The sequence below is a fragment of the Amaranthus tricolor genome, chromosome 4 (genome assembly GCF_026212465.1).
Source record: "Amaranthus tricolor cultivar Red isolate AtriRed21 chromosome 4, ASM2621246v1, whole genome shotgun sequence".
NCBI classification, from domain to species: Eukaryota; Viridiplantae; Streptophyta; class Magnoliopsida; order Caryophyllales; family Amaranthaceae; genus Amaranthus; species Amaranthus tricolor.
The window spans coordinates 10,995,681-11,008,184 of NC_080050.1; the positions used below are offsets into that span (position 1 = coordinate 10,995,681).

General features: G+C 32.5%; 1 protein-coding gene across 2 annotated transcripts; it reads right to left on the minus strand.

Moving 5' to 3' along the window:
* Positions 1 to 366: 366 nt before the first annotated feature.
* Positions 367 to 10,037, minus strand: LOC130810246 (calcium-dependent lipid-binding protein). Of its 2 annotated transcripts, none has more exons than XM_057676228.1 (12): positions 9,661 to 10,037; positions 9,440 to 9,568; positions 8,138 to 8,239; positions 7,758 to 7,808; positions 5,665 to 5,785; positions 4,847 to 4,968; positions 4,572 to 4,670; positions 4,402 to 4,482; positions 4,214 to 4,299; positions 2,427 to 2,652; positions 1,913 to 2,077; positions 367 to 892 (listed from the first exon to the last, which is right to left on the minus strand). In XM_057676228.1, the coding sequence occupies exons 2-12, from the start codon at positions 9,542 to 9,544 to the stop codon at positions 551 to 553; spliced, it is 1,500 nt and encodes a 499-aa protein (XP_057532211.1). In that variant the 5' UTR covers positions 9,545 to 9,568; positions 9,661 to 10,037; the 3' UTR covers positions 367 to 550. The 2 variants fall into 2 exon arrangements, with proteins under 2 accessions (XP_057532211.1, XP_057532212.1); XM_057676229.1 differs by having other exon boundaries at positions 9,699 to 10,022.
* Positions 10,038 to 12,504: the final 2,467 nt, after the last annotated feature.

A 12,504-nucleotide genomic window follows, 5' to 3' on the forward strand; every position in this document is an offset into this window, starting at 1 on the left:
TATGAGTTACGACACATAGAATGCTTTAGCCTATAAGGTTATAGCCTTGTTATCGGTACTTGAAGTCTTATATAGTTAATCCACACTATTTTAGTATACAATAGCCTAATAATAACAAATATTTATTAATAATTATACTTAATTGTACTTATCAAATAAAAATACTTACTATATTATTGTAATTTTATACTTCTTCATTTTTCTCCATAAAGTCAATAATTTATACCGGTAATTCACTAATTGTATATACGCTATAATTGAAATTGCTACATTTCTTCTTAAAATCTCTTGCATAATAATATGAAATATAACAATCTCAATAAAGTAAGCTGTCATTTGTGGTGTGCCTAAGCGGGGAGCACGTGATGATGGTATAATAGGATATTGTTTTTTTTTTTTTCTGGATTATTAAGATTATGATTGAAGAACAAACTCACTGTGCAACAAATTCAAGAATTCCTATAATGATTTAAGAAAAAACATAATCACAAAAAAAAAATGCAAGAGGCTAAAAGAACATTCTGGACAAATTCGCCTTCTCTACAAAGAACTACTGGGTTTTCATGCTACCATTTTCCTGGTTGACAGGAGTACTTGAGCCACTCCTTCGGCTGGCAGAATGTCCTGTAATCGTCCTTCCCATGAATCTTCCAGCTTTGCTTAGCCCACTACTCACGGCTCCAAGACCTGAACCCACAAGTCCAACACCAGCAACCGCACCGCTTCCCACCATTCCGACCCCGGATCCAACCAGTGATGCGGCTCCATCAAGTGCATCCACGGTGCTTCCTATCAGACCCGCTTCCTTCATCTTCTTTTTCTCTTCAGCACACCTTTTTTCCTCTTCCATAGCAACTAACTGCTCTTCTTTGTTGAATGCATGATACATCACCTTGCAATCAATCCAACCAATTTTCTCACTAGTTTATAACAATTCCATAATTCATTTACACTACATATGAAGTAGAAAGAAATGATGAATTACTCAACAAAAATAAAACAAAAGATGCTCCTATGTGTGAGGGCGTTACTCTAAAACCATCTCTAACTAAAAATTGTTGATAAAACCACCCTTAGGACTTCACTAACAACCACCCGAGTTGTGCTAAGATTTCTGTAAGGTAGTTAGCAAGTTCATCATCCACACATGCAAGTGGCTTAAAATAATACTCCCTCTATCCCTCTCATTTTCTACCTACAGCAAAATGGGTGGAACTTAGTGCAAGGGAAATTGGGTTGGAAAATAAGACAAAACACGTGGAGAATCGAAATGGCTGGTTAAGATGGAGATATAATATACTGTTGTGGATGAGATTAAACGAATGAGAGTGAGGCCATTGCCAAAAGAGAAAAAAAAAATTAAAATGAAAAGCGGTGCAAAATGAGAGGGACAGATGAAATATAAATTACTAGCTATAGTATAGGAAAGGAAGCATGTGGTTGAACACATAGGAAAAGAAACTTGAATAACATGACACCAGCTATAATATAGAATTCGTCGAGGGGATGGCTCCCTAGGATTCAAATAAGACTGAAAGTGACATGACCACGTACCTATTTTAACCTAGCATAACATAACACTAAACAACTTGTGAACTAGTAACAAGGTCAAGGTTGCATACTTCTAAGCCCTCCTACCCCCCAAAAAAATGCCTAGGGGAAAATTACTTAATAATATTGGGTAATGAAATGTTGTTGTTAATGTATCACCAACATAAAACAACAATGTCATAGTCTACAATAAACTCAAATATATCAAGTCAAACAAGAACAAGACAGAGAAAAGCTTCATCCTATAGAGTTTCACATATCTACAAAGAAACATGAAACACCAAAAGCACATATGAAAAAATTAAATTATTATTAGCTCTCTAAAACAAATAAAGAGAAATTTTAGTGTAAGTTATAGCACCTTGAGTGTTATAGTTCCCCTGTCTTTCTTATCCTTAACCTTAGTCATATCAAGTGACGGTGTCAATCTGAGCTCAACTTCTTTAGGAGTATCAGGTACCAGATCAAGTAGAGGCAGTTTTGTCATGCCAAGTTTCTTGTCCTGCCCAATATCCTTGTCAAAGACCTACAAAAGGGAGAAAAATTCTCTTTCTTATTAAAGCATTAGAGTATTATGTATCCTGAAGCGTTATTCCTTGGATTAAGGAACCTTGTAAGATCTTCTCTAAATGGTCGGAAAAGTACAACTTTTTTCTTAAGATTGATTACAAACAAACATCTATTCCAGCTATTAGACGATAATAATCAATAATCAAAGGTACATAGGTTTACCATTTTACAGAAAACAAGAAATAGAGATCATACATCAGTGGTTCAATTAAGGATTGATTTAAAAAGTTTTGTAACGGCAAAATAAGAAGAATGAATCAAAAGTGGCACAGAAAGCAAGTGGAGATGGAGGAGTAAATCCAAACCTCAATGATAAGCGACTGTGTCTCTTTGTCCTCAGCAATCAATTCAAAAGTTTCATTCCAAACTGGATTAAGATTGTCTTCAACAACTTTTGTCTTCACCTTGAAAAGCGGACGGACATGAATGACTGCATAAGGATCTGACTTTCCAATCAACTCCTTGTTTTTCAAGTCACTTGCTTTCACAACTGTCACTGTCAATTTGCCTTGGGGTTTCAGCTCCAACTCGCTGCAGAATAACCACAAAGAGTAAGATTGCTATAGTAACACAACAGCTGAGGAGAAGATAACAAAATATGTGAAACGAAAATCTTATATAGGCCAGGGGCCTCAAATAACAAATATGCAATAGATAAAGCTTAGACCTGATTATGTATAATCATTGTCGGTCACCAGTAATAAAATGAAGACACATTCAGGCAGTAAAATAGTCTAGTATAACAAACAGAAAAACAAGCCTCTATACTAAAGAGAATACTCCACAAACAAATAATTGTATTTAATGAAATTCTAAATCAAGTAGTACAAGCAGGCAGCAGCTACTACTTAAAAAAAATTTACATTTTAGGATAGATATCACCACATCAAGAAGAATTTTCAGGATTTAAATTATAATCCATCCCAGACGAATGAAAATTTTTGTATACAGTAAGATCCTATATGTGCTCAAAATAATCTTAAAATCATAATGGCACATACAAAAAATATCTCAATATAATTATATAAGGCGACAACTGTTTGATCATTAATAGAGCTCTATAGAATTTTGTGATATTCCCCCAAATACCTTGGTTATATAATCAACAATTATCAAATTGTTCTGACCAGATTCAATAATAGAGAAATCAGGCATCAGGCATGTCTATCAAGAAGCCAGCAGAGCAGCAAATCTTAATAAATTGATTAGTTAAATACTCCCCTATTTGAGAAACAAAAAATGCATTCGCTAAACTACCAGTATCGCCACAAAATACTCACCTAAGGTAGAAAATAGCTTTCTATAAACTATTGCACCACCACAACCCTTCCTCCACCCCCCAATACTACCCTCTATCCCATCCACAATCTCCCTCCACATATCCAGTCAAGAAAGGCTATTACACTTATGACAAGAGTCTTAGAACAAGCTAATGTGTAATGCTTTATAAAGATTAAAAAGTTAACAGGGTATTTTCATTCTTTCATTTATAAGCTGGTCATTCCTTTAATACATCGTATCTATATATAGCCATCAAGCCTAATAGCCTGATGCTAGATTTGTTACAATGATTCCCTTCTAGAATGACCTATTCTGCAACAAACTCTTTTAACAACAAGCAAAACTGAAGAAGTATGACCTTACATTATAAATTGTAAGAAACTCCAATTCAGTGAAATGCATTCATAGCAAAGTCCAATACAAGGACAACTCCAGATGCTAATGGTGAAATGAACTCTAGTGGTTACAATATTGGAGGAAGTTCCAACTGGCTGCAGGAAGCTGGACTTAACCGTCTTCAATTATGAATACCCAAATAGTTGGATAATGAAAGCTGAGAAATACTTTGCATTCTACCAATTGAATGAAGAAGAAAAGGTGGAGGTTGTTGCTGTAAGTAACTAAATATGGATGAAGAGGTTATGTTATAGTATCAATAGGAGAATGGGCATAATCCCATTTAATTATGCCAAAAAAGAGGATACATAGAGTATCTCGCAATTCTTCGTAGATTAGCACCCATATATAGCAGTTATGACTGAATATATTGGAGAGTAAATTACAACAACGAACAAAAAAAAATTATACTTACGTTAGGTCCACTGGAATACCACCAATTGGAACAACAATCCTATGAGGCCATTCAAGTGTATCCTTCACAATTGTGTCCACAGTATCCTGTGAAATGCCAGAAAAAACAGCAAACAACGTTTCAATTTACTAACGAGTTCTTAAAATACTTTGATCAATTATAGATGTAAAATGCTGGAACTTGCTTACATCAATCATGTCAGAAATACCAGGTAGAGCTGTGAGGCTTCCACCTACCGCTTTCAATGTATAATCAATTCGAGGCTTGGGCTGGTCGCAGTGAAGATATACCATTATTCAGTTTGACAACCACAAAAACAGTGTGTTCCATGGAAAATTCAAGGAAAAGGCTGACTTACATTTGAAAGTAGTGCAACAACAACAGCAGAAATGCATGGGATTTCTTCTGCCAATTGGAATATGACACGGACAACTGTGAAGACTTGTAGATCTTTGAACTAAAAAAGCAAACAAATGGCACACAAATCAGACAAAAGTTGGTTTGCAGATGTGCAAAGAACTAAATAGCGACTATGAACCAGAGCATATATCTAAAAGCTATATCAACCACTAAGGAAAGAATAGGGCACTAGAGGAATGGGGAGATACTTATTTGAAAAAGCCATCAAATGACCTGAATGGGAATTGATGCAACCATAGCAGCTTCAACACCAATGATGATATTTGGGTCACCTCCCCATCGGAGATCAATATCCATAATTATTTGACTTTTCTGGAGGCTTTGGACACGAATACCTGCAGTTGTTGAGCAGACATGTATGTATAAGTATTCAAGATACTATACACCAAGAGGATGAATTTCAGCAGAAACTTGGCAAACACAGACAGAATCACAAGGGCTTAATATAATGCCCAAAAGCTTGACAGTGGGTGTTGGGTAATTTACGTCAGCACATGAAAGAATCACTTCATACAGAAATATTGTCTACATCCATCAAAAGTCGCTAAAAAGTACGAAAGTGACAACACCTAAAAGTGCTTCCAGGCACCTTCCTCTTAAATCTTATTCTATACAGATACTACTGGCGCAATTGACAGCTAACATGTATTCCTACAGAAATGAAAAAACCATTGTTTATCCAACAGCATTTAGAGAACAAAAAGTCCCTCACTATGGCTACAAGGTGCATTAGTTTAAAAGTTAGAAGACTGCATCATATCTAGTTCAAGCATTCAGAAATTTTATCATGGTGACTCCAACTATAAGATGTAGAAAATTAATATAATGTCATATGTCAAAGTTCTGCAAACTTTAGAACATCTTATAAATAAACTATTTAGGTTCTAATTTCAATCAAAAATTACATGTGACATGCATAAGTTAAAGCGAACTATAAAAGTTCAAATTTTGATCTCATGTCTCATCAAATCCACAGAAAGTCAGAGATCAGATGAAGGAATAATGTATATATGTAACAAAGTACAACAAACCTTCTATTTTAGGGGCAACTGTGCCAAGAGTGAGTTTAGTGAATTTCATCGAAGTAATTCCAGGAGGCCGATATTCTTCTAAAAGAGGTTCAACAGACTCCCTTATTATCAGCTCTGCTGCCTGAGAAAAATTCAGAAACACGTTTATTGTGAAAAAAATAAAAAGATTTTGTCAAATTAGTGCTCAAAAGAAACAAACATTGTGTAAAAAGCACCGTAAAGCTACTTTACCTGTAGTGATCACTAGTCATCACTAGTGAAGAATAGCTCAATATCTTAGAGTCTAAGTACCATAAATGCAATATAGTGGTTCATCAGACTCCCTTATGGTCTCACTGTGTGATCTAAATTTGGCCAAATTGTCCAACTAAATTAAATAAAACATTCACTTTCATGCTCAAAACACTCACTTTTAGTTGTTTCATGTTTAAAATGCCATTTTAGATGGTAAAATGGACACTTTGGATATCAAAACACTCATTTATTTGAATTTAAGCTCTTCGTATAGACTTGCCTCACCATGAGATAGTCTCAAACTAGATATGCTCAAGATTCATATTTATCGTCCATAGAATCACCAAAAAACAATTTAAAGGAAAATGGCTTCAAGGTTCACAAGAAAGAAGAATAGTAACTCATTCAAATCAACTGACTAAAGCCTTTGGTGAAAGAAGAAGATAGTTTTGTTTCAAGTGCACCAAAATCATGCTAATGGGTAAGAGAAGAGCTTTCTGTTTTATGGTTTTCTTACTTCTGTCTACATAATAGGTTGCACCTAAGAGGCAATACGGAAATAAGAAATGGTGAAAAATGGTTTTCAAAATTCACGAGAAGAAGAATATTAACTCTAATAGATAAAACAACCAAAACCTGTGATCAAAGAAGAAGATGGTCTTGTTTTTAATGCACCAAAATTATGCTAATAGGTGAGAGAACAACATTCTATTTTCTGGTTTTCTTACTTTTGTCTACATAATAGGTTGCACCTAAGAGGCAATATAGAAACAAGATATGATGGAAAATGGTTTTCAAAGTTCACAAGAAAAGGGAATACTAACTCATTCAAATCAACCAACCATAGTCTATGATCTATGAAGAAGATGGTCTTTAATAAATTGAGGAAGAGTTATATTCATGGGCGTAGCCCCATGGGCGGAGCCACATATAGCATAATGAGGTCAATTGACCCCACTTGACTTTTTCAAATCCTAAGAACTTGAGTATTTTTTCAATGTATGATAAGGTAAAAAAAAACGACTATTGCATTGAACCTACTTGCCATATGACTAACTGAGAAAAACCTCTAAAACTGAAAGTACTTTACTATCATAGTGACACCTGTCAACCAATTTGAATAAGTTAATAGCTATGAATTTTTTGTGTCAGATAAATAGTGGGCTAACATAAATTACTACTTTTTAGAAGTAAAAAAATTAAACTAAATTTGAATTTCTTAGTCAAACTACAAATGACAATTAAGCTTTATATACACCCTATTTAGTTAGGAAAAATGCACAATGTAAGTCTATCGTGAAAAAGAAATCTATTGACCTAATTGTAATTGAATTGACAATTCAGCCTTATACATTACCAATTGAAAAGAATTTCAGCTCTACTATATTGACTTTGTTATTAATTTTGACATTGACTTTGACTTTTTTGAACCAACATAATATAAGGTTTGGATCCACAACTAGCATTACAACACTAACATGCTAAAAAACATATTAAAAGGTATTAAAGTTACACTCATCAACTATAAAGCTACAAAAACCACTGGGCCTGCACAGGGTAGCCTCCTACAATTGCAGTCAAAGTGATCAAATATATGCAACATACAATCACCCTGCAATTTCTTAGAAAAGTCCCCCTTAAGAAAAATAGATAAATGCTACTTTTACAATAAGCAAACGACAACTCAGTCAATGCCTTTGATTAGGCTGTTATTAAAATAAAAACTTAGTTAGCGAATTGTAAAAAAAAAACATAGCATACTGATTAAATTGAGCTGGATTCTTTTGCGGAATCTTGTTTTTTAAGAGCAATCAAATAAGATCCTCCATTACATAGAAGCAAAGATGTCGAGAACTTACATCAGCTATATAAGGCCACAACTTGTTCAACTCTTTATTCAACCATTTTACCTAACAAGGATTAGAAAACATCAAGTTAGTGGTTGAAAAACATTAGAATCTGATTTCAACCAAAATAATGTATTTTCAAGCATTTATTCATTAAAGGTTATCGCTTTTTGGCTCGTGAAGCAGGCCCCATATTGCTGGAATTAAGGCTTTAACATTGTTTTTGCTTCCTCCAGTCATCAGTTTTGCGTTTTACAATTTTCTAACTTACATAAATATGACGCAGAGAATGAAAGGAAGAATGTAAACAGAAGCATTGTAAAAATGTGATAAATCGCATCCATATTTCATAATTCAGCTTACAAGGCAAGAAAGGATTATTAATATAGAACCTGCTCAAATACAGGAAAGGATATCCACTCTGGGAAACTGTCACCACAAATTTTCTTCAGCTCATCTCTGCCAAGAGAAGCAAGAACCTTTATATCAGCAGCCTGGATGACAAAGGAAGCAGATATAGAATCACTCATCACTCAAAACGTAAAAAATCAGTAATTATATTTTGTGTATCATTTAAGTTATTTCTAGTTTCTACAATCTACGTCACTTGTCATTGCTTATTAGGGGCTTCAACAAGGCTACTTAAGGAAAAAAAATTATCAAGCAACCAGAGCATCTACTACAGCAATGACGATGATCATTGTACACAGGGGGGACCCACTTTAATTATTTCGTGAGTTTATGATTTTACAACAATTGATTAAATTACAGAAGCATGCACAATAGAAATAAGATGAAGGTTTAGATTAAAATAGAGACTTTAACGTTTTTGGCTTTACCACTTGAGCACAAAAAGATGAAAGTTTAGTTCTTAACTTGCATTTGTTTGATCATGCATTTATTTTACATTAATAGCAAAGCTCATATCATTACAAATGCTTGCAGTCATACATGAACTAAAATGAATACCAGGAAATTTCCATTCAAGCAAGACTTAGGGTGGTCCACAAGTCCAACGTATTTGCCTCTAATGCCAATGACTATTCTATTTCAACAAGTCATTACTCATTAATAATATGAAATAAATCAGGGGTATGGATATGGATCACTCCTTTCACTAAAGAAAGTCTCCCTAATCATCACTTCCTTCTTAATTGCCCCATGAACCTACAGTGTCTTGATAAGGCCATTCACTGCTTATCGACTCCTCTACAGCACTGTTACTTGGCGATCAGCACTTTTTCATCGTAACACAAACTACCCTCTCTAAAAATACCCAATAAGATTAAAGCTTTGTATGTTATTAGAAGCTACACTCTCTACTCTAGTCCCTCAAACAAAAATTGCAAACCTGTATAAATGCATGTTAAGCCATTTTGAGTGGATCAAAAATTCATTCAACAAATCAAAAAGTCAGCCATCAAAATTCAAAAGCAATTGCTAATCCCAAAACGCCTAGAGTTTCCAAAAAGTAGGCATCGTCGGTTCCTCACATTAAAGATTCTTACAATTTCATAACATCAATAAATTATAGAAAAAAAAATAAAATTAGAAATAAAAAAGCCCACTAAATGCAGAGAAACCTGAAATGAGAAACCAACATAAAAGTATAACATTACCCCAAAAAAATTCAATTTCAGTTAAATTCAAGAACCCAAAAATTTATAACTTAATCAAGTAGATGAAACAATAACCTTTGAGGTACGTTTATGTGTTCGATGTTGCATCATACGATGCCAACCAGCCATCAACGCTATCCCAACTATCATACCCAACATCATTCCAGAAATTAACCCCATCTTTTTCCTGTAAATTAATTAATCCTGCAAAAAAAGTAAAAGCCCAGAAGAATTAATAAAGAAAACAACATATATGAAACAATTTGACAAAAAAAGACAATCAAATTGAACAATACCCAGATGATAAAATTGAAAAAGAAGAGGGTGGAATTACAAATCACAAGAGGGGTTTTAAGATTTCAATAACGGATCAAAAAAGGTAACTGAAATGGTGCATTAAATGTGAGGTTTATGAGGGTAATTTGATGGGTAGAAAATTGATTAGATTTTTTGGGTTCTTTCGTTTTCGAGTGGACCTGGGTTTGTCTGATTAAATTATGATTAAGGAGGGATTAACTTGAAAAAAAATCTACTCTACGCTTGGTAATAAGAATTATTTAAGATGATGAAATTTGTGAGTAATTCAAAAATGTCCTTCGTCTTGGAGAAATGTTTTTGACCGGGTTGGCTAACTTGTTCTTTTGACATTGGTATAAATTATCTTTTTCGCATTGGTATAATGATATACATGACATGATTATATATTTATATGTCAACAAGGGGTATCATGTTTTTCAAAATGGGTTAGAATTGGTTTAAGGTTAACATAAATTTTCATTTATCACCAACTTATAGTAAGATAAGACTAAAATGAGTTAAATAATTCAATTAAATTTACATTTTGGATAGTAAAGGTTTAAAATACTCATTTTATGAATTTATGTTCTTTATATGAATATATCATACCGTTAGACAATCTTATATAAGAGTTGCTTTAGTTTAAAGCTAGACTTGGCATAGATTTTGTTCATTCAAGACTAATTTTTTAGAGTTGGTTCAAGATTAATTCAAAGTTGATTTTTTTAGACTCTGTGTTTTCTGCGATTTTTATATTAAAAATATACTTTCAAGGGAATGTTGATGCACATGTCAATTTATAGGTTCATTCAATCACATATGGGGTCATTAGGGTCAAGGTAAATCTAGGGTCATAGGTAATTTTGAGTTTTGAAAACTTAACCTAAGGTGATCTTCTTTATTGGTCGAATAATAGTCGGATTTAGAGTTGAGTTAGACCCACATAGGCGTTGATTATACTCCTTCATATTCACTGTTGTCTCATTACTTTTTGAAAACTTTTCATCAATTACTTTTAATTTGTGTTTTATTATTAATTTATAGGTTAAAAATTTAAATATAGTCAAGTGAGATCTTTTTTTATTCGTCTTAATATATATTTTATTAGTATAATTTATTATAATTTTTACTCAAGCAAAACTAAAAAACTAAAGATATTTATAGTTGAATTAGTGTATAGGCAAATACGTCAAAACTAAATAGAAACAATAATAGTAAATAAGAAGAGTATAAAATATTTTAGATGTATAGTAAAAAAAATAAATATGAGCGTTAATGGGTTTATGTGATAATTATTCATAAGGTATAAGTTGATTTATTGTTTTTTGAGTGATTAGTGTACATATTTGCACATGGATCGGGTCCCTTTATATATAGACAAACATTGTCTTGCAAGTTGAGTGTACATAAATAAATAATTGCACAAATGATGATCTAAGTTGCAATAGAGCACCCCCAACAATTATTATGTTTTTCCAAATCCTTTTTAAGAATAAATATTAAAAGGTACTTGGGTAGATTGAAGAAGGATGAAGCTAATGTAGATTACTTGAAAAATAAATAGATTGAAGAAGAATGATGCTAAGCATCAATAATGGTAATTTTTTTTAAAGTCATATGACCAAATTATGGCAAAAATGATTATAATGGTGACCTAATATTGGGTGGGTTGGGGAAAAGGTTGGACAAATTGGTCAATAAGTGACCCGTTCATGTGAATGGTCACCCCTTTTTTTTTTTTTTTTAAATGCCACGTGTCGCTGTGTGATTGGGAGGGGAAAACAGCCAGCCTGCTGCCTGACACGCTTCCCTTTGCTGACGCCACTTGTCGGCTTTTGATTGGGCAGCGAAAAAATACCTGTTTTTGGCCTTTAACGGCTATTTTCGTATTTAAATAATTATTTTTTTAAAAAAAATTATACCAACGGTCATATTTTTTCGAGATCTATAAAATGAGACCCATATTGATATTTTTTTACATAATTTTATTTGTACATATTTTGTTCTTATTTTCCTACTTTTTTTGTTAAAAAAATATCAAATTAATCATTTCAATTATAAAATAGTAGATCTATTTTAATCAAATAAAAAATTATATTAACTTTGTACATGAAAATATTATTATAAAAAAATAAAGATAAATATTAGATAAATTAAGGGAGAGAAATTATGGTGGGTAGAAAAAAAGTAAGAAAAAGAAGATGATGACCTTTTATAAAAGGTCATTGTTAATAAAATTAGGTTGAAAGATGAAATTTTAGGAGAGAAAAAAAATTGTGAAATAGTAAGATGACCTTTTTTTTGGGTCATGAGTAAGGATGCCGAAATAGTAAGATGACCTTTTTTTTGGGTCATGAGTAAGAATGGGCATCCTTACTCATGACCCAAAAAAAAGTCATCCTACTATTTCACAATTTTTCTCTCTCCTAAAATTTCATCTTTCAACCTAATTTTATTAACAATGACCTCTTTTATCATCATCCTCTCTTTCTTACTTTTTTTCTACCCCACCATAATTTCTCTCCCTTAATTTATCTAACATTTATCTTTATTTTTTTATAATAATATTTTCATGTACAAAGTTAATATAACTTTTTATTTGATTAAAATAGATCTACTATTTTATAATTAAAAAAAATTATTCTTTTAATAATTTGGTATTTTTTTTAACCAAATAAAGTAGGAAAATAAGAACAAAATATGTAAAAATAAAATTATGTCAAAAAATATCAATATGGGTCTCATTTTATAGATCTCGAAAAAATATGACCGTTGGTATAATTTTTTTAAAAAAAAACTAATTAAATACGAAAATAGCCGTTAATTAAAAAAACGGCTATTTT